This window comes from Brienomyrus brachyistius, unplaced genomic scaffold, assembly GCF_023856365.1.
Source record: "Brienomyrus brachyistius isolate T26 unplaced genomic scaffold, BBRACH_0.4 scaffold115, whole genome shotgun sequence".
NCBI classification, from domain to species: Eukaryota; Metazoa; Chordata; class Actinopteri; order Osteoglossiformes; family Mormyridae; genus Brienomyrus; species Brienomyrus brachyistius.
In genome coordinates this window covers 376,405-403,532 of record NW_026042390.1, presented here as the reverse complement: position 1 = coordinate 403,532, position 27,128 = coordinate 376,405, and the positions used below count along the sequence as shown (strand labels likewise).

Here is a 27,128-nt window from a genome sequence, read left to right as displayed (position 1 = left end):
ACTGAATATCAAGCCTTTGGTTGGAAAATCTTTATTAATGACTGATTGTATTATCAGGATAAACCTTGATTTTTATGCGTTAAACTGAAATGGGGTCAAATGAAAACTATGCAGCAGCCCTGATCAAACCAGCTACTCCTACTTGCCCTTTATCAGTGAGACTAGAGCACTTAGGGAAGGAGGTGGAGCAGCCACCTTATTTAATGGGTTTGAATTATTTTTACAAGTCAGGCACTACTTTCTGTCAGAAGGGTAATTATGAATCTGAATGAACAGAAATTACATGTGGAGTTCCTCAAGGGTCCGTTATTGGCAGTGGGCAGTGGTGGCTTAATGGTTGTTGGATTGAATCCCCGACCAGCAAGGCACCGCTGAGGGACCCTAAGCAAAACACTGCTCTCTGGGCGCTGAATTAGCTGCCCCTTGCTATGTCACAATGTCACATATGGGTTAAATGCAGAGGACACATTTCGGTGTTGTGCACTGTGTGCTGTGGTGTGTCAACACTGACCATCAATTAGAATTATAATCCTCACTGAGCCTCTTTGTTCAACATCTACATGCTTCCATTTGCTCAGATTACGGAACATTATAAAATCTCTGGAACACTTAAGGCCATGTTGTTAGTAATTAAATAAAAATTCACAACAAATAATAATCCATTGTTATGCATTATAATCATGGCTTTAAATATTTATCAAAAGGCATAACACATTATAGGCATGCTTATTATGCATAATGAATGATGTATGAAGCTTTCATCTTTAGTGCCCTATAAATACCTTCATAATGCATTATAATGATCGGTATAAGCATTAAGGATGCTTTGTATTGCATTATGAAGGTATCTATAGTGCCTTATAGCTGAGTGTGTCATAAAGCATTCATAAAGCGTTATAATGGTGGATATAATGTGTTATGCTTTTTTATAAATATTTATAGCTGTGTTTATAATGCTTTATGAGTGCAGTATAATTAAGCAATGACATATAAGAAGATACTCCGGTATATCATGGCTGTGATTCGGTCAAAGGTAGAAGGCTATAGGCCACCACAAAAAAAAAAAAGTTCTCATAACATCAGTGCAAGTGGGAGGGGCCATCGTGTCCAAACCATCCGCATACCTGGATAATTCAGTCAATCACCAATATAGTTTTGTCTAATATTTCCGGTGCCAGCAATAAAACAAGTAGCCAGCTTATTATCGGAGTAACTTTGCATTGTAAATGAAAACCATGCCACAGGTCTGATAAATAAAATATTATGGCACTTGAGTGGCGAAGAGATCATGAGGCAGATTGCAAAGTTCAGTTATTGGCATCTTTAATAGTGCGACTGTTAAAAGGACAGTTGGCAGCTTATAAAACTTATTCTGGAACAGAAAAGAATAAATCCAACAAAACGGAATACATATGTGTGATGCCCGGCCCGTCCGCTCCTCGTGTGTGCTACGCCCCCTGATTACCCACGTGTTCTTTCATGATTGTACCCAGCTGTGTCCGATTATTTTCAATCAGTCCTGTGTATTTCAGTCCGTGTCTTACCTGAGTCCTTTGTCTGTCATTGATGTTAGTTGGCGTTTCATGTCTCCTGCGCCCTGTTTATTTATTAAATCCCTGGTTTACCCCGACTTCCGCCTGTCCGCCTGCTTCCTGCCCGTTCGCCTCGCACGATCGCCGTTCCGTCCGGCTTTGAACGTGACAATATGAACCTTTACTGTCACTGTCACCTATGTTCATTTTCTAAACTGGTGGAAACACAGGCAGGTTCTGAAAAGGCATCAAGTGATAACCAGCCCAGCACCGGCTCCATGTTGGTGGAAATGAGGCATCAGTACAGTGTTCCCAGGTCCAGCCCAAGGTCTGCTTAAGATCCATCCAACGGAAGCTGAAACCAGCCCAATAAGAGAGAGAGAGAAGGATTTCTCTCTAAACCAGATAAGGAAAAGCTTGTTCATGTGTTTATTTCCAGCAGGCTAGACTATTGAAATGGTGTCTTTGCAGGTCTTGGTAATAAATCAGTCAGACAGCTGCAGCTCATCCAGGATGCTGCCACCAGAGTCCTCACTAACACCAAGGAAGTGGAGCATATCACACAGCTCCTTAATCACTGCACTGGCTTCCTGAGCATCACAGGATTGGTTTAAATATTATTACTTGTCTACAAGGTACTAAATGGCACTAACTTCCTTGAACCTTGTGAAGCATCCAGACCCCTGAAAGTTTACTCAGTGTCCCAGAATGAAGACCAAACAGGCTAAAGCAGCTTTTAGTGTCTATGCTCCCTGTCTGTGGAACAAGCTTCCTGAAGACCTGAGGTCTGCTAACACTGTCAGCTCATTATAATCAGGGCTTAAAATGTTTTTGTTGCTGCTTTGTTTCAAAAAATTAAATTAGCAGGAATTTAGTCATACGCTGCCTCTACAATCTCACTTCTTTTTAGTTAACTGTTTATTTGTGTTTTGGGCTTTTAGACTTTTTAAAATTGTTTTTTAAATTGACAATGAACGTGTTTGTAAGTCCCACACCAAAGTTCCGAAGTATCGAAAAAGTACCACAGCTGCAATGATGCTTTTGGTACTGGAACTTCTGGTACTGGTACTCGACTGGAAGTTAATGGAAAAGGGAAAGAACCAAAAGTACCGAACCTGGTGCAGTGGAAAAGCACCCTGAATAAACTTGCCTTACTTAGCAATTGGATTTAAAGTCCACTGAGATAAAAAGCTCATGTAAATGTGAATGACCCGGAGGCAGCGGGAGAGAGAAAGAGAAGCTCCACTAGCAGTAGAAAATGAAACACAGTAAAACACAGTAAAACACACTCCACCTCATACAGGGAGAGAGAAGCGTGTGTGTGAACAGACTCACAGTGTAAGAATTCTGCTCTGGTCCTGGGCACTAATACTGGTAGGACGGTGTCTTTGGTAACTAGAAGGAGACAGAGAGAAACAGCGATGTGAGTAAAAGGAATTTACTTGTGGGAGATGGACTTCACTCACTGTGGAGATAACAGCAGTGGGGTATTATCATTATGAGGGACAATAAAAAATAAAATTGCATTTTAACAAACTGCAAATCATGGTAAGTTACACATAATACAGATTTTTGGTTTCTATAATGTAGAAGAAACATGTTTCATGTGATCTGGGTTTTGCAGCCAGTAGAATGTGAAGCTCTTTCACCAGTTATCACAAAGATTTAAACTTATTGTAAACAAACTGACTTGGTCACACAAATGTGAGGCTGACTGTACTGCATACTCTCTCTGCACGGTTTACATCGGGGGGGGGGGGGGAATTATACCCGCAAAGTCCAGTGTGTACGCAGGTCTTTGGGGTAACCTTTAGGTCAGCTGTTCAACCACAGGTGTGAGACCCTTCAGCCAATCAGTCCTCTAATTAGTAATCCAGCAAAAGCAGCCCTTTCTGGGTAAGACTGGCCAGCCCTGGTCTATATTAACATGAACAGACTAGAAAATGTATTAACCTGGTGATGGATCTCTGCCATTTTCATTCTGCAAAAATTCTTCAGTTGATCTTTCAGTTCAGAAACCGCCTTCCTCAAATTCCCAAAATCAGATCTGGGACTGACAGAGATTCTGGGTCCAAATCCAGCTTCAGCTCCAGCTCTGTTGGTGACACAGGGAGCAGAGGACAGTAAATTACAATTGGCCCCTTTTGAGACTCCAGAGAGCCTCATTGTACAAAAGAGATGTGAGCTGACAGGAGGTATACAAACAGCACAGGGCTGAGGTTTGGAGCGTCACCATGCTGGACGCCTCAGGTGCTGAAACCCAGCCAGCACTGATTGGAAATGATCCCTCATTAAGCTCATACACTGTCAGCTGCAGGGATTTGGCAGAGACTGGTGGCTGTATGGGGCAGGTTGGTTGTCACCATTAGGTCTCAGTTTAATAGGTGACTTTTTTAGTGTTTATTTGCATTATGCTGGGTTATGAAAAGTTTCATTTTTCTCAAATAGGCCTTTTATGGTATTTTTTTAAATAAATAAACTACTGCTGCTGCAACACTTGGTTAAACTCTGTAATCCAGCAACTTTATCCCACTGACCCAGAATAAACCACAGCAGCATTAATTTGATTAATCCGCGCAAGTCTGTAAATCTACAATCTGTTGAATCTGAGAGAAGATTCATTATGATCACAAGCCAGCTGTTATCTTCTCCTCAGGTTCATACTCACAGTGATTGAGGCCACAGCCTCTCTCAGCTCCTGCAGCTCCTTCTCTCTCATCTGAATTCTCTGCTGAAATTCCCTCTGTATTTCACCCATTTGTTTCTACAGATAGGAAATAAGATGACAAAACAAGTTTGTTTCATTAGCTGAGATTACATTCATTTATCATCCTGTCCAAGGTGGACCCCAGCCTTGGGCCCTATGCTGCCTGGGAAAAGCTCCAGGCACTCCCCCTGACCCTGACCTGGATTACCGGATAGGAGATGGATGGATGGATGGATATTCATTAATGATTTATTGACTGTAGGTAGGATACAATGGACATAGACCCTTTGGTCCTGTTTCCACCTGGTATTAACATGCGTCCTGGGTGATCCAATCACAAGTGGACAGCGCTAATTACCCAGGACGCATTGGAGATACATTGAGATCCGATCACTCAACCCACATTGGGAGTTGGTCTGGGCTGCATATGGCCACATTCTTATAGCAATGTGAAGGCGAATGTGTCCTGGGCTGCACTGCAGGACCGGCTACTCAACTGACGTCCTATTAGATTGATGTCAGATCACATGTCAGTTGATAATGGGCCACTGTGTATAAACTGCACTGTGAACAACAATAATGCATCTTTTCTCCTGCGACACTGAAACCTCTGAATCTGCTGGGAAGTTGGTTTAATATTGGACTGTTGTGACCCATTCATATGGAAACTGTGTCAAAGTCTGCATCGTTGATGTTCCACGCAAATTCAGAAAGGAAAATGTGTAAAATGGGATTCATTAAAGATTCTTCAGAATTTGAACATATCATATATTTAATGTGCATGTTGGGGCGCAGCCTGGTGCAGGCAGGGAAACAAGGTGAGGATCCACTTAAAAGCTCCAAGACAAAGGGAATTAAGGAGACTGAACCAAACTGGAAAGACAGACAATAAAGGAACAATAAGGGGTCAAAACTCACCAGGGAAAAAGTAGCTAAGAAAATGACACGTAGACTAACAGAGGGAATGGGGCAGCTAGTGATGTTAAGCTTGACAATAAAAAAGCGATTCACTACATTCTGAAGCACAGCTTCAGTTTCCTTCGTTCCACCCTGAACACGTGACCATGGTCATCTGAAGCTTCATTCTGCACTCAACCATGTGACTGCTTTGGAAACTGAAAATGTGGCACAATCCTCATTACCGGTTTCAAACCTGTTGTACAGCACATATTTCGGCGTACACACACACTGCAGCGTAAGTTTTAATCATCATAATAATTTAATAATAATTCATTTTCAATAATTAATTTAATAATAATAATAATTATTATTATTAGTCATTATTGTGTCCAAGGTTCAGTTTAATTGTATGAATACATAATATCAGATTTGGGTGAGGGTATTACCCAATAATCTGTATAATTTTCCCAGTATAGAGACCAAGAAACAAATGATTGATGAGGCTTTGGTCAATATGCACAACCCTTCACCATAGTGGATAACGCAGGATTTAGGGAGGTTGTGGGGATCCTGGATCCAACCTACATTCTCCCATCCAGGCAAACATGAAAGGGTTTGGTGACAGAAACATTTAAGATAGAAAAAGAGACAAAGGAAGAGGTGAGAAAGGCCAAAGCAGTAAGACTAACATCTGACATGTGGACATTCATACATATGGAAGCTTATTTAGCAGTCAAATGCCATTTTATAAATGATAAGACTGAGCTGTCGACCTTATTATTGGGAGCAGGAAAATTCCCAAAGTCTCATTCTGCAGAAAACATGGCTGCAGTCGAGGCAGCCTGATGGAGGAGTGGGGAATACAGAATAAAGTCCGATGGCTCACACTGACGCTGCACAAAATGTGATTGCCTGTGTCAGACACACAACCTGCATTGTACATGCACTGAATTTGGCTGTGAAGAAGAACATAGAACAGACACAAGGACCTGAGGATATCAGATCCAAGGTAAGACAGATTCTGTGTGACCTACTTCAGAACCAGTACAACTGCTAGAGAAAGGCTTTGTCAAATCCAGCAGCAGATGGGCAGACCCACTCTGAGAATGATTACAGAAGTGGAAACCAGCTGGAATATCACCTATTCAATGCTGCGATGATCACATGATCAAGGAGAGCCAGTTGTAGCTGCATTGGTCACTCTGAAGACAGAGCTCACATAGCATAATGACACTGGCCACACTGCTGGGTCCAAGATATAAAACTGCAGGTTTCTGTTCTAATGCTCAGGCTGCTGTACCGAACTAACAAAGAAGCAGATGTGACATATAAGACAATTAACCAATAACAACAGTGCAGGGAAAACAGGCAACAAGTGCAGTAACTTATATTAATGAACACAAGACTAGGAAAACTCCCACAAACACTGAAAGTAAGAAACACACACAAGGAATTCAATACTTAGAAAGTACAGAAACATGTGGAACATAATAAAACAAGGCACAAGCTTCACAAGCAGAACAGAGAACTAACAAACACTGGGAAGAATAGAAAAGCAATAATTAAATGAAAGAGGTGAGGTTGGTTCCTGACCTGCCTCAAACCCATAACCAGCTGGTCCCAGCCTCTGTGTCACACACTCATCCCAATGAGCCAAATGCAGCCATGTGGGGAAAAGGAAGAACACACTAGGGCCAAAGACGATGAGAGGACAAAGGGGATGGACAGCGATGGCTGCTGGCCACACGGGGAAGAGACAGAAGGACAGGCACTGAGACGAAGCTTCATTATTTATGTCAAAGCTGCTCCACGCGTTATTAATATTAGTGAAATGTGCCGGTAAAAATGACATGAAGGTAAAATTAAAGCATGTAGGTAAGAATGTGTGTTCAGTAGCCAAGCAAATGAATGTGTGAATAGAAACATATAATAACAGTGTAATTGTTTATATCGTTTTATATTGGGCTGTCCGGGGGCTTGAATTCCTGGTTAGATATTCAGTCCCACTCCAGCCCTGACTACTTTTACTTCATTTGTTCCAAGTCAGACATAATTCAGCATATCAGACAAAACAATTAACCTCTTTGTTAATATTTTCATAAATTTTGAGCTTCACTGGTTATCATTGAAAGCCAAAATATTATCCTATGGCAACCAACACAATGCTTTAAAGGCTGAACCCTTTAACCTTGAATAGAAAAGTATTAATCTACGTACATCTTAGTACCGAAAGACCTTTTTTAACATGTACATTTGTACTGTGTTGATGTAGGTAAGGTAAGGTAAGGTAAGGTAAGGTACGGAGGTAAGGAGCACACACTGAGTACAGTGCCTTACCGCACCCACCACACGACGAACCACCTCAGGGATGAGAACCTGAGTGCAGCCGTGCAGTGGGTGACACCTCAGCACCACACCAGTCCCAATGGAACAGTGTGAGTTTTATCCGGTGGCTGCAGTGCCAATCCTGCAAAACACCTCCTGATGCAGTATAAATATGCATGTGGATAATGTGAAAAGTTAAACTTTATTGTGAAAATATTATTTTATAATAATAATTGTCTAATGAAAATCGCGACATTATTACGAAACAATAAATTGTAAAATTTAAAAATTATACATAGAAGACAAGTGTTATTATGAAATATAATTTTATGAAATTCATGAAATTTTATGAAATTATTTAAAAATAAAAGGATACATTATTGAAATATTTATCATTTTATTTATATTTTTTGATATACTTATTTTATTTTGAGTGTCATGGCGTCCCGTACAAACATCTTCGGCGGCACGGCCTTACTGTACTGTGGCTCTAGTGAGTTATTCTGTACTATGAAGGGTTACTGGCTTGTCGGATGTAAGGTACCACAGTTTAAATGGACTTCATATTCGTTTACTTACATTTTGCCCAGACTACCTTAAATCCGACAAGCTAGTAACCCCGCTAGTAAGACCGGACAAGTAGGTCATGACAACTTTACCGAACCAGACTTGATCTGAGTGTTTCGTAGCAATTACACGAACAAGTGTTAAGACAAAATCCATTTATTTAAAATTAACTTTTAGATAATAACAATAATTGATACTTTCACTGATCCCTTTGGGGAAATTCTTTTAGATAGAAAGGGGAAATTCTTTTAAATTAGCCTGACCTGTATCTCCGCCCTTCCTGTAGCAGCTGAGACTGTATCATGGCCTCTGTGTTCATCCATCGTAGAGAGATAACAGATACACTGCTGGTCGGTACGGCAGTAGACCTCCAGCGGTTTGTCATGGTGGGAACAGACCTTGTCCTTCAGATGGCCGATGGCATCAATGAGCTTGTGCTGTTTTGCATGGTGGAGTTTGTTGTGAAGCTGCAGGTCAGTTTCACAGTAGGAGGCCAGACACACCAGGCAGGACTTGACAGCTTTGTGTTTTCTCCCAGTACAGACGTCACACTCCACATCTCCAGGTCCAGCATACTGGTTAGCAGGAGCAGCTGCTTGTAGTCCAGTCTTCTTCAGTTTCTCCACCACTTCAGCCAGCATGGTGTTTCTGCCCAGAACAGGTCTGGGTATGAAGGTCTGTCTGCACTGGGGGCAGCTGTAAACTCCAGCATGATCTTCCTGATCCCAGCAGCTCTTAATGCAGCTCATACAGTAACTATGTCCACAGGGAATAGCCACTGGATCCTTTAGTAGATCTAGACAGATTGCACAACTTAACTCATTTACATCCACTGCAACTCTGGCTTCTGCCATTTTACCACGAACACTGATAGGATTCAGTCTCGTTTTCTCTCACAGTCGTCTGTGTGTGACAGTGGGAGGAACTTCCTGCTTCTCAGACTGCAGCAGGTGTGGTTTTGGACTGAGACCAGACTGAGAAGAGCAGACTGGGCAAACAGTGGAGCTGCAGTTTATGAACAAAATAGTACATTATACAAACTGTACCTGTCACGGGTCGTGGGCAACGATCGCGAGCAGAAAGCGGCGATCGTGCGGAAGGAGCAGGCAGGCAACAGTATACGGGAAAACGGGGGTTTATTCTGGCTTCGGGGAGCCGGGAACACTGGACGCAGACTGACATCAACTGACATTAATGACAGACAAAGCAAACTGGGGAGACCAGGACTTAAATACACAGAACAAGGCAGCAGGAAACAAGACACGACTGGGCAGGATCAGGAAATCACACGTGGGTAATTAGGGGGCGTGGCACACACGAGGAGCGGACGAGCCGGGCATGACAGAACCCCCCCCCAAAGGCGCGCTACACCGGGCGCGCCAAGGAAGGGGGCGACGGACGGGACGAGGCAGGACAGGACCTGGAAAACAAGAACAGAATCAACGCTGGACAGGGAACAGGACTGAGGTACAAAACACAGCGAGGGACAAGACGAAGGACAAAACCTGACAGAGGGTCGGGAAAGCGGAGAGACAGACCAGAAAGGGAGACACAGAGGGAACAGGCGGGACAAAAGGACCGGGAGTGAACGGAGGGAAGCCAGAGGGAGAAGGAGGAACACAAGGAGCAGAGACGGGAGGAACAAAGGAACGAGGAATGGAGAAAGGAGGAGCAAACAAAGGAGGGACCAGGGCAGGAGAGAAGGGAGAGAAGGCGGGGGAACAAAGGGGAGCCCGTGGGAGCCCCAGCGGGCGACGGGCGGCAGCCGGAGGGGCCGCAGGCGGCCGGGAGGCCGGAGCCGAAGGGGACCGAGAAGGGGCAGAGGAGACAGGGCGAGGGACCCGCGGAGGGGCCAGGGAGGGAGCAGGAGGGAGCACCAGGGAAGGGGACGAGGGAGCTGGAAGGGGCCAGGGTGAAGGCACGGAGGAGGGGGGAGCCGCAGCAGGCGGCGATGTCCGGGGGAGGGCCGGAGGTAGGGGCCCCGCAGGCGACCGAGGAGCCGCCGTCGGAGAACCCCCAGGCGACCGACCAGGACCCGGAGAGGGGAGCGAGGCAGGGCGACGAGGCACCGGAGAGGGACCCGCAGGCGACAGCCGACCCGGAGGGCCAGGACCTGCAGGCGCCCACCGAGCCCCAGCACAGGCGAGGCAGGGCGAGCCAGGGGGCAGGGCGGGCGGGACCCCAGCCCTGCGTCTGTGTCCCCTCCCTTCACGGGACACAGACATGACCCCAGGTTGGGGTCGAGTTCGCCGGGGCGAGGGAGAAACTGTCACAGGGGGCGCCTCGGGAGCTGCTGCAGCGCGGTCAGGAACTGGAGCGCTGACAGGAGCTGCACGTGATTGCAGTGGGGGCGCCTGCCCGGGAGCTGCAGCAGGTGGCTGCAGTGGGGGCGCCGGCCCGGGAGCTGCAGCAGGTGGCTGCAGTGGGGGCGCCGGCCCGGGAGCTGCAGCAGGCGGAGGGAGCGCCGGGACAGGAACAGGAGCGCGGTCAGGAACAGGAGCGCGGTCAGGAACAGGAGCTGGCTGCAGTGGGGGCGCCTGCCCGGGAGCTGCAGCAGGTGGCTGCAGTGGGGGCGCCTGCCCGGGAGCTGCAGCAGGCGGCTGCAGAGGGGGCACCTCTGCAGGAACTGGAGCGCGGTCAGGAACAGGAGCGCAGTCAGGAACAGGAGCTGGCTGCAGTGGGGGCGCCTGCCCGGGAGCTGCAGCAGGTGGCTGCAGTGGGGGCGCCTGCCCGGGAGCTGCAGCAGGCGGCTGCAGTGGGGGCGCCTCTGCAGGAACAGGAGCACGGTCAGGAACAGGAGCACGGTCAGGAACAGGAGGTGGCTGCAGTGGGGGCGCCGGCCCGGGAGCTGCAGCAGGCGGCTGCAGAGGGGGCGCCTGCCCGGGAGCTGCAGCAGGCGGCTGCAGAGGGGGCGCCTCTGCAGGAACAGGAGCACGGTCAGGAACAGGAGGTTGCTGCAGTGGGGGCGCCGGCCCGGGAGCTGCAGGTTGCTGCAGTGGGGGCGCCGGCCCGGGAGCTGCCGGTTGCTGCAGTGGGGGCGCCGGCCCGGGAGCTGCAGCAGGCGAGGGCGGCTGCGCAAGCGGCGGCGGCTGCACGGGAGCGGGGTCCGCCGGCAATGGCGGCTGCACGGGAGCGGGGTCCGCCGGCAATGGCGGCTGCACGGGAGCGGGATCCGCAGGCAGCGGCGGCCGCACGGGATAGGGATCCGCAGGCAGCGGCGGCCGCACGGGATAGGGATCCGCAGGCAGCGGCGGCCGCACGGGATAGGGATCCGCAGGCAGCGGCGGCCGCACGGGATAGGGATCCGCAGGCAGCGGCGGCCGCACGGGATAGGGATCCGCAGGCAGCGGCGGCCGCACGGGATAGGGATCCGCAGGCAGCGGCGGCCACGTCGGCGGCAAGAGCAAAGGGAGCGCCTGCTCGGAAGCCGGATTCGCAGGCTGAGGGGGTGCCCGCTTGAGAGCGGCAGGCAGCGCAGGCAGAGGAGTCTGCGCCGGCGGCTGCGGCGACGGCTGCGCGGGATGCGCAGGCGGTAGGAGCGGGGGAAGCCCCTCTGACCAGGCGGCCGCAGCGAGCAGCGGAGGCGGCTGCTCAAGCTGTTCAGCGTCCCGGCGTGTCTTCCGGAAAGGGGAAGCTGCCCTGGGAGGCAGCTTAACAGCGTTGGAGACTTCCGGGGTAATCGGGATACTCTCCCGATCCTCCCCAGGAAGAGGAGCGAGGGCGATGGAGCACGCCCCTAGGACGATCGACGGGGCGATCGCTGGTCTCCTCTTCCTCCTCCGGCGACCGGTGGTAGCGGGAGGCGGCGCTAAGCCCGCAAAGACGGACGGCGCGAGGATAGTCCCTGGTTCGCTGGGAGCGACATATCGCTCTTTCCGGAGCTCGGCTATCCTCCTGAAGTTGTCGCGCACCTCCTTGATTAGGTGCGCGTCTTCCTCCAGGGATAACCCTTCTAAGATATCCCGGTTCCGGCTGACAAGGTTCCAAGCCGGAGAATCCTCCCGGATGCCAGGCCGGGAAATCCAGAAGAGCACCTGCTCGCCGTAACCGCAGTACTCCTCCTCTGTCACGGCAGGTGCTTTGTTTTGGTCTGTCATTCTGTCACGGGTCGTGGGCAACGATCGCGAGCAGAAAGCGGCGATCGTGCGGAAGGAGCAGGCAGGCAACAGTATACGGGAAAACGGGGGTTTATTCTGGCTTCGGGGAGCCGGGAACACTGGACGCAGACTGACATCAACTGACATTAATGACAGACAAAGCAAACTGGGGAGACCAGGACTTAAATACACAGAACAAGGCAGCAGGAAACAAGACACGACTGGGCAGGATCAGGAAATCACACGTGGGTAATTAGGGGGCGTGGCACACACGAGGAGCGGACGAGCCGGGCATGACAGTACCCAAAGCGAACATTTATTTATCTTTTATGAGAATAACAGCTACTGACATTGTTTTTCTGTAAACAAACTATAATCCTACTCTTTGATTTTGTGCAGTAGATAGAAATTAGGTATAAAGGTATAAGAGAGCAGATCTACTGAGAATGAATTTCTGTGTCGGTTTAGAATCACGTTTGGGATCATGTGGTTTCAGGTGAAACATGCAGGGATGTGCAGTTATAGACAGACTGTGTCAGGATTAGACAGAACAAGCTTTGACAAGTGCTGTCAATGCACAGATTTGTTTTTTTACATTATTCTATATACAATATTCATGAAAATATATGTAATCTCTTCCTTTTCTTTCTGTGTGTTTGTGCAGGGAGTGTATTTATGTTAGGAAGGACAGTCAAGTTCAGAGTGATCATTTTAATCATCCAAAATAATTCCATACTCTAATAATGAAAATTGAACACTACTCTTATATTTAAGCCAAAAGTTAATGGACCAGCTTCAGCCATCCCCAGGAACAGAAAGATCATATATCAAAAAAGTATCCAACAAATTCCAATAACCACAGTACAGGGTTATGGGACACACACATCACAGGAAGCACAGGGCACAAGGCAGAGACACCCTGGATGGGATGCCAGTCCATCACAGGGCAAACACTCACTCACATGCTGAGGACAATCAAGAGACACTAATTCACCAAACTGCATGATCTTCGACAGCATGAGGAAACCTGAGGAAACCCACAGGAACACGGGGAGAACATGCAAGCTGTACATGCAGAACCAGGAGTGGGAACCACACCCACAAGCCTGGAGGTGTGAAGTGAGAGCAGCTGGTCTGAAGTCCTGAAGGGAGCTGGAGCGCCATTTCTTTGGAACAGTGTGGAGCCGTCCTGCATTACTGCTTATCCTGTACGGGGGGGTGGGGAGCCTGGAGCCTGTCCCAGGTGGCACAGGGCAGGGGACACAATGGAGAGGATACTAGTTTATAGCAGAGCACAAACTCACACATACAGACTCACACTAAGGGCAGCTTAGAGATTCCAATCGGCTGATCGCAGTTTCATGTTCTCCAAAGTAGGAGGAGAAAGCCCACATTGGAAGAACATGCAGACTTCACACATACAGCAGGAGGGACAGGAAACAAGCCAAGAAACAGAGGTTACACCCCGAGACCCCACACCCCCCCACAATCACACATACTGTTAAGATTTGTTTAAAAGTTACATTTTAATGCTACAAAATTATGACTGACTATGAACTTCAACAAAATTATGACTGACTATGACTATGACTATGAACTTCATATTCCAGAACAGAAAGCCTGCCGCTTTCTTGGACTCCTGTTGATACTGGTGACCAGAAACTGGGACCAGAGTAATCGGAGTCTGGGATGAAGGAGGGACCCACGTAGCAGGACCCAGGGCAGTCTAGCAGGACATCCTCTGGATCCATGTTGGAATCTATGCTGACTTTAATAATGTTACCTTACAGGATTTACCCGTTTCTGTGCCCTGTACCTACAGTAAGGAGCTGGGATCTCTGCTCCTTCAAAGCAGACAGACTCACTCACATATGATTACAGTTCTAGTACATAGCAGATACTGTTGCTGAAAGTGGTGAACAAGTGAGGCAAATGTAACAATGCAAACATGCCGCTGTCAAGGTGCTGCCTGGGCACTAGTGCAGCTAGGCTGGTATTTCTGGGCTCCACAGACATCACTGGTGGTTGGTGTCGTGGTCACCGGGATGAAAGACTCGTGCAGCAGGTGTTTCTCAGACAACAAACAGGGACTTACTGGGATCAGGATGGGAGGCTATGGAACCGGCAACACGTAAGGCACAACATCAGTGATCGAACTGGGGAACACAGGACCAGGAAGCACTTAAATGGAGGACTAATGATGGAAGAGACTGGAGACAGCTGGGAGTGTTTAACACGAGGGCTGGAACGAGACGTGAGACCAACAAGCAGCAAACATGGCCTGTTAGAGCCACGTCAGGGAGGAGGCGGGACATTTAATTTCATTTTTATATAGTGCCTCACAGAGTCGTCCCAAGGCACTTTACATAGATGTGTAGTCATACATTACAACATCATTAAAGACAGTAATACACAACGGGAAAAAGGAAAGAAAGATATTAAATAAAGAAAGCCAGATGACAACGGAGGAGAGGAACCAAAAAACCCCAAGTAAGGAGAAAAAAGGACCTCTGGAGGTCCATGGACAACTGGCTGCCCAACCCCCCCGGCAGACTAATATTACTGAGAACAGAAAAGAGTGGAGCTGCTTGCTAAAGGCCAGGTGTGAGGTGTGATTAAAGTCTGTCAATAAGCCTGTTCTCCACGCTGGCCTGTGTAGGGTGACACTCAAGGCTGCACCCAGGATGACACAGTTAGCAGGTCCAATTCGCAGTGTCACCCCTCCATGGGACAGAACCAAGACTTCAGCTGAGATGGTGCCCCCCCCGGGCAGCACCTGGAAATGTGGGGAGGCAGAGAGCATGGATGGTCAGAACATGCGTTGACCCATAAATGGACAAGCATAGTGGATAAAAATGGCATTGCTTAATGTGACAGTACCCCCCCCCCCCCCCAACCCACCAGAAGCATGCACTCCGGCCATGAAGTCCAAGGGGGTTAGACAACAGGGATGGAACCATACTGGACTCTGGACTAGACAGGGGACGACAGAACAGATGGTAGACAGGACAAGACCAGACAAGACTAGACAGAACACTAGACAGACAGCAACACCAGACATAAGAGCAGTTGCAGGACATCACTAAGGACATGGAGCGGATAAAGGAAAAGCTAGGAACCACAGGTACAGCAGTCCTGTCAGACCCCAAAACAGGACGGACAGGTGGAGGGTCAACAAGAACAGGGAAACAGGATGCAGAAGACAAGGAGAGATGGGGCATCCAGGGAAGCCAGGCGAAGACTCGGGCTGGGGACCCTCCTAGGCCCCTTTCCAGGTGAGGCTGAACTCTGCCGAATCACAGGACCAGAGGGTCTGGGGGGGCCAGCAGGGCCGGAGGACGTGAGGGGTTGGGAGGTGATGAGAGAACCGCAGAGCAGTAGGGCAGCAAGGAGACAACAGGACAGGAACAGGAAGATGACAAGGGACATACAGGGCAAGAGCAGAGACTGGCAAACCCTCTCTGGGAGACAGACATTCAGCCTGCCGCTTTCTTGGACTCCTGTTGATACTGGTGACCAGAAACTGGGACCAGAGTAACCGGAGTCTGGGATGAAGGAGGGACCCACGTAGCAGGACCCAGGGCACTCCAGCAGGACATCCTCTGGATCCATCTTCTCTGGGCTGGTGGCAGCCTGCAGGCATGTGCCGGTGGGACGTCAGGATAGAAAGTGGGCACCAGCAGGCCGTCAGGAGATGAGGTGGGCGCCGGCTGGACGTCTTGGGACATTGAGGTGGGTGCTGGCCAGGCATCAGGGGACAGCGAGGTGGACGCTGGCCTGACATTATGGAGCAGTGTGGCAGGTGTCGGCTGGTTACCAGGAAACCGTGTCAGAGTCTATGAGAAGCCTAGAGGCAACCAAGGCCTCACCTGTGTTGGACACTGTGGGTGCGGCCTGAGCGGCCCTCTGGGCCGGGAGCCTTAAGTGCGGATGTAACGACTGCAACGGCCGGCTCTCCTGGGCCAGATGCTGTAGATGCAGTGTCTTTCAATCACGAGTGCGCTTCCCTAACCATTACGTCACCACTGCTCACTACTATGTGTACTATTAAAAGAGGCAGTAGGGTCTTGTCCAGCCAGCTGACAAAACGTTTCCACATTTAATTGGAACGAAGGACGGTAGGAAACATCTGTATTGTGTGCAGACTTCCAATAAAACCATGTTGAAGCAAAGTCCGACCTCTACTGTGGTCCAGCACTCTGACAACCATAGAACTAGGAGTGAAGCCTGTTCTTCTGTGCTGGAGAGCTTTGGGGAGCATGTTTTGGCGAACAGGGGGATCACAGTAAATCCCAGAGAAGCATCATCGTCAGACTTCAAGTGACAATGAGGACGCAGGTCGCCCTACGGCAAACGACATGGAGACGGCGGGCTCCTTTTCTCCAGAGCACCCCACCTCTGCGGGGTTCAGCACACTCACTCCATTCCAGAGGGCCCTGAGGATCTCCGCTATAGCTGTCACACCCTCCACTTGGGAGTCCGGGGAGAGGGCGGCTATGCCCTCCGTCAGAGATGGGCCATTCTCTCTGGGGAAAGATGTACTGCGGCCTGAACCAGCGACATTAGGTATGCTTGACACAAGCAGCAGTGATCGGCTGTAGGGACCTGGGGAACCTACTGGGGCTTGTCGAGTTCCTTCAGTCTGTTGGGTGCCAGGATGAACGACTCTGGGAGCAGGTGTTGTCAGACAATAAACTGGGATTTACTGGGATCAAGATGGGAGGCTAGGGAACGAGCAACATGGAGGGCACCACATCAATGGGGAACACAGGGCCAGGAAGCACTTATACAGGAATAACAAGGGAACAGACTGGAGGTAGCTGGGAGTGTTTAACATGAGGGATGGAACGAGACGCGAGACCAACGAGCAGCAGGCATGGCTTATTAGAGCCACGTCAGGGAGGTGGCAGGACATGACGTTTGGGGCTATGGTTAGGGTTAGGATTAGGCTTAGGTTCAGAGTAAAGTGTTTGTGGCAGAGAGCGGTCAGTAGTACAAGGACACGACTACGCCACCTGGGGTATTTCACCACAGGAAAAATTACTCTAAATTAAGAGCACACAAGTTCATTTACCGAATGGAGCTAGAGACGTGTTTGTACTATTAACAGGTTGTTGAAAATATAAAACAAAGAAACAAGACAAGCGCTTTAGCATCAACAACCTTAAAAAATAAACCAGCAACCAGCCTTTGGCCACTGGCTGACTAAACTCAAGCAGGAGACAGGTGTCCGGGGAAGTTGATCAAAAGGGGGAATAGAGTCCCTTAAACTAACACACACACACACACACATACACACACACACACACACACGCACACACACACCTGTGCTCCACCACACTGATCCCCACACAAATATACTGCACAAGGTGAAAGTGTGAACACCACCACCCCAGACCAATCAAATCTTAGTCAGCCAGATCAATCGAGGCAGCCACTGCTCACAGTCTCCCAGAAAATACCCCAATCTAACCAAGAATCTGAGTGTTGAAAACTATGAAGAGTGCAAACAATGAGTAGCAGAATACAGGCTGTCCCTCTGTATCAGTCCCATACAGAAAGAAAGGGCGGCCCAAAGTCTGTTAAGTTGCAGAACTAGGGAATGAAACAGCTCCAAATGCAGGAAAAGGTGCGACGATCCTTAGCGCGTTCCAAGGCTCCCAGCACATCGCCGATGTCCCACCGAGGATCAGGAGCTTCAAGCAGCAGTTGTTGGGCGACATCGGACCGGCTGAGGACAAGACAAGACTGACGGAAAAGAAAAACTGACGTAGGAAACACAGCAGCCACAGTGCAGGTTCAAACTATTATTGTCTGACAAACCTGCTGGAAGAGGCATAAACTGAAGCTGACGAGCAACTGAAACTGTAATCCTGGCAACAACCGTAACTACAATTAAAACACATCAAGTAAAGCAACTGACAAGTAGCTATAGGCCTAGTCACCAGAATAACTTGCAACCACTGGAGCTGCAACACAGACACAAGAGAAACACTGCAATATAAAATATTACCATTAGCCATTTAAATCAAGCAGAGGATTAACGCTAATTAAAACAGCAAAACCTCCCACCAAGACACAGAATAAGTGTGAACCTCAGCCAGCATGCCAGCGTACCACGGCAGACCACTGCGGTGTGGAAGGGGAGTTACCGGACCGGGAAACGCCAATGACGCCTCCACACACTAGGGGTCCCCACACACACTTACCGGAAATAATCAACAAGTCCTACCCGCAAAATTCCACACTGCTACAGTTGGATGGCCCTGGGATTTTTCTCCAGAACCCCAAGGCTCAATGAAAGTACCGCGAGATTCTTAAACCCTTACCTGAGGGAGGAGGCTTCCAGCGTAAGGAGAGGTTCACCAGAATCCCCGGGCTGGATGGACATCGTTCATCCTTTACCTGGGGAATGAGGCTCCCAACTCGTGGTGACTTACCCAAGCCCTGGTGCTGGATCATCATTAAATGCTTACATGGGGAAAGAGAGACCTTACCCTTGGCCTCCAAGCCTGGAAGTACCCTGAGCTCTAGACCCAAGCTTAACCCTAACCCATAAGCATAGGTTCGCAGCATGAACGGTTCTCAAATGATACCAGAAAACCATACATGTTCTTAATCTGAAAATCAGTTCATCGTTTTCCCAGAAGGTGGCAGCACATCAACACTGCAAGCTTGGCACATCCCTTTGGATACAATGAGCTATCCTTACATTTTGAAATTTTTTAAAACTTATTTAAATCAGTAAAACAAATTACTTCCAAAAAGGATAGAATCATGTCTACCCAATACCACTTGGCACCATGTTAGTGTGAATGGAGTTTTCACTCCAGCCCTGAGGGATTCAGAGCAGACACAAAAGATTGTGAAGCTATGTGTGATTTACAGTGAAAGGTGACTGAACACAACGCACAGCCTCTGTTATGACTCCACTGTTCACCATGGTTCAGCACCATCTATATTTCTATTATTTTTAAGGTATTTTACTTGTGGTTTTACACTTAACATGGTATCGACAGGCTTGCTCCAAAGAGATCTCATTGTATTTACAGTGACAGTAACGCTGCCTTATCTTGCGAGAGGAAGTAGCATATGGGTGCGCTGCTAACGTTAGCATTAGCAAACCTAGCTGCCTAGCAGTGTTGGTAGTAACTCGTCAGTGTAATTCCACTACTTTTGTTTGCACCATGTATTTCAACATCGACGCGATGTTAATGTGATCACTATGCAACCTTTAGCCCACTGTTATTTTCCTTGATTATGTAATTATACAGGGCAGGTCAGGCAGAGGGAGCAGACGCTGATGCAGCACATTGCCGCACCAACCACACGTCCAAACTGCTGGCGATCCTGGCCGGCGACCCCCCAGGCAGACACACGGTCGAATCCCACCCTTATTATAATTACTTTTATATACAGTAATTGGTAATTAGTAATTTTCAGTAGCTTGCACAAGGCTGCTGACTAGCAACGTTATTCGTTGGCTGAATCCGAAATAGCTGTAGTGCTACGATGCTGGATTGTTACAGGGACAGTGATAAATGCAGACCCCTTTATTCTGATTGCGTTAAAAATCAAATGTTTTTACTCAGATTTCATCCATTTGGTGGTGTGCTCTCTATAATGTGCCATGTTTTCCTAAAAGCAGATTTTTTAAAAAGAATGGCAAAATAGAGCAGCGATCTGAATTGTAATGCCTGTATCTTGAAACGTAGCGTGTTGTCAGACTCTCCGATACACAGCTCTATGGTCCATACAGAGGAGATGAGGAACATGCAGTCTGCTAAGTCACGTGGTTACCTTTCGTTAGGTGGCTACGTTTACATGCCTTAACGCAATTAAGATGTTTTCATGTAAACAGATTAATCGGGGAGCTCATTTATAAAGGCTTCGTGTGACTGAAAAAGACGAGAAGCATTCATACATACATTTATAGGAAGATTTTGGGATTTACAAAGAAAAACGTTTTGTGAAAAAGACACAAATCTTGTGAACGAGGTTGAGAGATGCTGTTTCGACAGAATCCTGTAGAGGGCACTGTGTATGCTAAATCGAAGGCTCCAGGAATGTATTCGGCATTTATAATCATAAACAATAATAAATGAAATATTTGTGGGCAAATGGCAATTGGCTCTGAGATTAAAGTTTTTTAAAATGAATTTGTTTAAATTTTTGGGCCGGCATGGTGGTGCAGTGGTTAGCACTGTTGCCTCACACCTCTGGGACCCAGGTTCGAGTCTCCGCCTGGGTTACATGTGTGTGGAGTTTGCATGTTCTCCCCATGTCGTCGTGGGGTTTCCTCCGGGTACGCCGGTTTCCCCCCACAGTCCAAAAACATGCTGAGGCTAATTGGAGTTGCTAAAAAATTGCCTGTAGGTGTGAATGGTGTGTGAGTGTGCCCTGCGATGGGCTGGCCCTCCCTTCCTGGGTTGTTCCCTGCCTTGTGCCCATTGCTTCCGGGATAGGCTCCGGACCCCCCGCGACGCAGTAGGATTAGCGGTTTGGAAAATGGATGGATAGATGTATGATAGAATGATTAAGCTGTAGCACATTTCAAATAATATTTCATTTGTAACACATTTGTTCTCCAAACTTCTACATTTTTAACCTTTGGCCACAAGATCATCTTCTTCCTGCCAGTATCTTTTCTTTTCCTTTGATCCTCGGTTGTTGGAATCTGCTCTGCTGCTTGGAAGTTCCCTGGGGAGTTAGTGTTGGGGGGTTCTGGTGGAATGTGACCATCGGCAGCCATGGGCTGGATAGCGCTGTGGTGCTCATCCTGGCTCTGTGCCCTTCTAGGGGCTCTGTGTCCTTTGTTAGCACAAACATTTTGCACACCTGACATTACCATGCATACAGTATTTCTCGTATTTTACAAAATACAAAAACACTGATCTGTAGAAAAAAACATTTTATTTCATGAACCAAGTCAAATATGAATCATAAAACACAATTAAAATACTTTTTTTGAATACATGCCTCAGAAATTGCACATCCCTGATTGTGCGTTACCTTCATGCTGCCTTGAAATTTTTGATTTCTTCACTGTAGCCCTATGTTATACAATCTTATCTTAACCTTATGTTAACTGATCCTATTTTTATTTCTTAAAATATTCCCTCCACCACCCCCCTCTGAGGAGGACTGCTTTATTTACAATTAATCTAATCCTATGTTATACAATCTTATCTTAACCTTCTGAATTAATCCTATTTTTATTTCTTAAATATTCCCTCCACCACCCCCCCTCTAAGGAGGACTGCTTTATTTACAATTAATCTAATCCTATGTTATACAATCTTATCTTTACCTTATGTTAACTGATACTATTTTTATTTCTTAAATATTCCCTCCACCACCCCCCCTCTAAGGAGGACTGCTTTATTTACAATTAATCTAATCCTATGTTATACAATCTTATCTTAACCTTCTGAATTAATCCTATTTTTATTTCTTAAATATTCCCTCCACCACCCCCCTCTGAGGAGGACTGCTTTATTTACAATTAATCTAATCCTATGTTATACAATCTTATCTTAACCTTCTGAATTAATCCTATTTTTATTTCTTAAATATTCCCTCCACCACCCCCCTCTGAGGAGGACTGCTTTATTTACAATTAATCTAATCCTATGTTATACAATCTTATCTTAACCTTCTGAATTAATCCTATTTTTATTTCTTAAATATTCCCTCCACCACCCCCCCTCTAAGGAGGACTGCTTTATTTATAATTAATCTAATCCTATGTTATACAATCTTATCTTTACCTTATGTTAACTAACCCTATTTTTATTTTTTAAATATTCCCTCCACCACCCCCCCTCTAAGGAGGACTGCTTTATTTATAATTAATCTAATCCTATGTTATACAATCTTAAGCTTACCGTAACCTATCCTATCTTATCCTATCTTTCTTATCTTATGCTATGCAATCCTATCTTATTCTTATACTATGTTATCTTATATAATCTTATCCTAAACTTATGGTAATTTATCATGTCTTTGTAAAACATAAAATGGCATACAAGTTAAGACTATCTTAACTTGTCCTATCTTATTATATACAATCTTAACCTTATCCTATCTTAATCTTATCCTATAGTACCTTATGCTATAGAACTACATGGTATTTTATCTTATCCTAAGTATGTATGACAACTCTTGTGTAATTATGTGCTGAATCTACAGGGAAATGTAGCTATGTGCATCTGACTGATAGCCCATTTCCACACCCATCTCCTGAGCCCTGGGCATGGTACTTAGCTGCTCCAGTGCATCAATAGGAAAGATGAACTCATCTTCATCAATCCTACGCCTCTTGGTTGAATGAGTACCCTCATTATCCTCATTCTTCCCCTGTTTAGCTAAGTTAATTTCATTTAAATGTCTGTTCCAAAACTCCTGACACCAGTACTCAGTAAAGCACTTGGCGTCATAGGTCATTTTAGAGTACTTTGTTACATAATAGTTATACAACCAATAGAATTTTTCCAGGTGAGATGAGGCGGCTACAGCCTGTGCTGGAGCCTGAAGCAGAGGGGTCAGATGAACCAGGCCTGGAGCTGAATATGGATGTGGAGCTGGGCTTACAGGTGTGACTAAGTGTGGGGATAAAACAGAGGAGCCCATAAAAAGAAATGGGGATGAAACAAAAGGGGAGGGGGCTGAAGACGGAAATAAAAATGAAGAGGAGGAGAAGGTTGGTGAGCTGGGCTTAGGCTCTAACCCCTTCTGTTGGTCATACCTCCTTCTTCGCCCTGACCGGCCTCCCGCCGTATTTCTACGGCGGCCTGTGCCCTGCTGACCCCTGCTGGTTGCCACCGGGATGGCAGCAGATCCAGGAGAGGCAGACGTGGTCAGGGAGCTGGCTGCCGGCGGCCTGGTGCAGCACTTCTTCCGACGGCCAGCATCACTGGAACTGGTTTGTCCTTTGGGATTATAAAGACAGGGGACAGCATATTTAATTTAAATGAAACATTATGTCACTGTACAACAACACTACATCACAACCATCACAGATATCACACTTGGCAGTCGGTATTGCACACTAAGAAAAATTCTGCCGTCTTTATTGGATACAGGAAACACACGCTTGGGAAACTTATGCGCTGGTCTTGACTTGGGCCGTCTGCGTTTCAGCAGGGGAACCTGACCTATAAAAACAAGCCAGTTTGTGCACAGATTCCCTGATACGCAGAACAACAGCGAAAAACAACATTGGAAAGGTTCATGTGCATCAAATATAGCAGCCCACTCAATCCAAATGCTGGCATCAACAACTGACTATTAAGTCAAATCCTTTACTTATCTTACACTTTCCATAAGTTGCATTATTTATTCACTCTCAAGGTACCAAACTAAGATTTATGCTTTTTCTGATTACTACCGCGTTTCCCCGCAAATAAGCCCTAACATGATTTTTCAAGAAGCCCGTAATATAAGCCCTAGTTATTGTCCCATGGATTGTACGGTAACTAGAATGAGATGCGGTTATACTACGAGAAGGCTACATGGACAAGAGGCGCTCATTTAAGGACAGAGTTATTGCTAAACATGAGAGATTGGGGACACTGGTTCTACAGGAAATTGAGTTGCGAGATATTCAGGACGGAATCTGGAACTTGGAGATTTACGATGATGTTCCAGAAGAACATGACATTACGACTATATTTGAATAAACATATGCAGTATACAGCAGAATTTTGTTCATGAATAAATTCACCGTCAAATTGTTTACATGGAAAGATACTGTTAGAAGATGACATGATGTCTGTGTTTGAATAAATGTGGATTTTTTTCATGAATACCGGTAAATATACTGTAGCATGTTATACTTGGGAAAATACTACCTTAATATTAGCCGTAACGCGTCATTTGGAGCAAAAATTAATATAAGACCCTGTCTTATTTTCGGGGAAACACCGTATATTAGGACATATTCAGCTGTTACTTTACCACTTCATGATGATTTTCTCTGATGTTTAAATATAATATAATGCAGTAGACATGTAAAAAGACTCCCGTATATTAAAGCTAAAGGTGAACTACCTTATTATTTAGACATGTACTTCTAAAACAAGATAATAGAACAGAAGATTCAAGAAGACTAGTCAAGCATATTCTGACTTTAACTCTTTAAGTGCTGAGTTAGTCTGGGCATCATTTTGCCATCCTTACCTCGGCCAACTGGACCGGGGATGTATTCCGGGGCGATCCGCACACTGACTGCACCTTTCGGCAGCAGCCAGTCAATCCTCTGGAGATTCACGGTGGTTTTCACGATGGACATCTTTCGCGTCTTCTCTCTTGCTGATAAACTGCAAGTCTGAGCTGCTTTAAATGTTCAAATGAAAACTCTAAACGGAAAAGAATTGTTATGATTCGGTTGCTAAGCTACGGTGGCCGATTGGTGTCAGAGCGCTGCAAAGTCTTCAAACGCTTTAATCAAATGACGAAACATACGATCTACATTTACAAAAGCGCAGAAACGTAGAAGTACCACAAATTTTTAAGACAAGTTTAAAAACATATAAGCGCTGAAAATCCGCTCACAACACAGTTGTGAAGTTTCTGGGTGACAAAGAAACAAGACGGACCCATTATGGTTTAACTGTATATCGAATGTTTACGAAATGTCGATATCTTATCAAAACAGGATATAGAATGAAACACTACATTATATCAATCAATCATTCGGTCGCCATTAAAAATATAGAATAATATTCCTTCCTTGTTATAAGTAACACGAGAGCTGCGGTCTTGAAGTTGCACAGACTCCCAGAATTCATAGCGATAATTACGCGACCCATTCAATTAGTGGGTTTTTTGATAATTGGGAATGGGGAGGAGCCATTGGGTGCGTTCGACTTCACTTCGGTCTGACTCCAGCTGACGTGAGGGGGAGCGCCATCTGCCGGCGGCTGCAGGAGTGTAATATAATAATATAAACTGTAATATAAACTGTAATATAAACTTGTAATATAAACTGACAGCAGCCAAACTAGACAACTTCTACTCCTCGTAGTGCGAGACCTGACTGAGATGGCCGCACTGCCAGAAGGGTGTAGATACATCTATACAAATATCACCTGCATGCACATTACTTCTTCTACAATAACCAACTCCTGATCCAAACTGCTAGCAGTGAAAAGATAGCTGCCAGGAAAAAGATGAAATACATTTATTTCAAGGATTCAAAGTTTTTATTGTCATGCACAGAATACAATGCAATTCTTACTTGAATGCCTTCTTCACAGTCTAGTCGATTAAACACATAAAGCAGCGCAAGATTACAGTAACTAACAATAAATAAACGATTAACTTATGTGTACTATTAGAGCATTTATTGAAACTTTACTTCTTTACAGGCTTTTCGGGAGAAATAGCAGATAACGCATCGGAACTTCCAGAGATACAAACGTCATGCTAAAATTGTTCAGCCAATAAGGGCAAAGTTGTGTCACGGAGGCAGTTCCAGTTTGTGCAGCCGGCTGAGAGGTTTTTTTTATTATTTTTGTTATTGAAGCTTTAAATTACAACAGAAGTAATAGCTGACCAGTGACCATTAAGATTAACAAAACAAACAAGAACATTTACGAGACATTTACAAAATAAGCCAGGGGCACATAATAGCGACATTTACAGTTATGCCGGCTGAAAGGTGCTGCACGATCTTACTTGCTCTCTGCACGTGCTGCACGATCTGTCACGATCGTCTTGTAGGTTTTTGTACCATGTGACTTGGTGACGTTAGGTGACGTTTTGCAGGGCCGGCTTTATGTCGGACAAAAGAAATCTAACCATGATGCAGTAATTCTAGAGGCAGCAAAGCAGACTAACCAAAGATCTCATAGTAAACAAAGGAATGTGATACTGCAGTTAAGTCTCAAAACAAAGCTTTTACAATGTTAAATAGTACTCACAACTTTCAGAATTTGATTGAGTACAAAAAGTTGCAGGCTAACGTAAGGAGGGTAGTTAAATGAGCAAAGAGGGAGTTTTGGAGGTCCTTCTGTAATTCAGTAGGACGGGAAACTGACATTAGTAAAGTCTGGGGAATGATAAAAAAGATGCATGAGATTAAAAGGGAGTATGGATATTCAGTTCTAAATGATAATAACATAATAACAGTTACAGATGGGGAAAAAGGCAAAATGTTAGTTTTGTGGTTTTTCATTCCCTGCTAAATCAGAAGTCAGAAGCCGCTGGTGTAGATCCAAATTCAGTCTTTATTGCAAACAAGTTACAACCAAGGCCGGACACTTAAAGTGTGTCCAGTACTGTTTTATACCTATTTTTATACAAGTTCTTATCATTGAACAATATCTCGTCACTTAAGCATCATCATTCCTTCAACCATTCACAATCATTGTTTTTTACATCAATCCACACCCCTAGGTGATAAGTTTGTCCATCATTTCTTTTACTGTTTGGTCCCTCAGCCGAACATAATGGTGGTGCGACCATCTCCAATTGGTTTTTTAAAAATGCTCAGTCGTGAACTTTTGGGGAACTCGGGCGAATACCTTCCTTCAGTAGCAAACCTTGGCAGCTTCAACCTGTTGCACATTGTCTAATTAGAGGGTTGATAATATATTTGTCATTCAACATAATGATAAGGCATAACACTAATAAAGGTGGATATTCATGCATTCAGGGCTAACATAAAGTAGCTAACAGAAAGTTTGAGGCTAATACAAGGTGCAAATACATACTCAATTGATTACATTGTGTTGATTACATTATAATGATTACATTGTAATGATTACATCACGGGTATTTGGCATGCTTTTTAATAATACCGTAATGATTATATTCTACATTGTATAGTGCTAAATAATATCCCATATATTTCCCCCCTTTGGGATTCTAAAGAGTCCCACACACAATTCTGTCCATCCAGCCTAGGAGGGAGGGCTAAAACCCTAAGATCTAGGGAAATTCCACTCCCAGCCCGCCACAGGCGCGGCCCCCCTTCGGGGTCCATGGCTGACATGG

General features: G+C 46.1%; 2 protein-coding genes and 1 long non-coding RNA gene across 3 annotated transcripts in view; all 3 read right to left on the bottom strand.

Annotated features, from left to right (window-relative positions):
* Positions 1-27,128, bottom strand: part of LOC125727738 (uncharacterized) — a 98,459-nt gene that overhangs the window by 31,738 nt on the left and 39,593 nt on the right. The gene's annotated exons all lie outside the window — the stretch shown is intronic.
* On the bottom strand, positions 21,122-21,910 carry LOC125727745 (uncharacterized). The gene is made up of 3 exons (XR_007388834.1): positions 21,899-21,910; positions 21,439-21,783; positions 21,122-21,206 (listed from the first exon to the last, which is right to left on the bottom strand). It is a non-coding gene; the product is annotated as an uncharacterized LOC125727745 (long non-coding RNA).
* Positions 21,946-24,673, bottom strand: LOC125727739 (uncharacterized). Its single transcript, XM_049004651.1, has 2 exons — positions 24,309-24,673; positions 21,946-23,059 (listed from the first exon to the last, which is right to left on the bottom strand). The coding sequence occupies exons 1-2, from the start codon at positions 24,418-24,420 to the stop codon at positions 22,314-22,316; spliced, it is 858 nt and encodes a 285-aa protein (XP_048860608.1). The 5' UTR covers positions 24,421-24,673; the 3' UTR covers positions 21,946-22,313.

Bases quoted from the DNA above. Each gene is read 5' to 3' on its own strand.
- LOC125727739 (XM_049004651.1), bottom strand. From the start codon at position 24,420: ATGTCCATCGTGAAAACCACCGTGAATCTCCAGAGGATTGACTGGCTG. The intron at 23,060-24,308 runs GTAAGGATGGCA...ATAATCCCAAAG, and splicing joins CCCCGGTCCAGTTGGCCGAG to GACAAACCAGTTCCAGTGAT.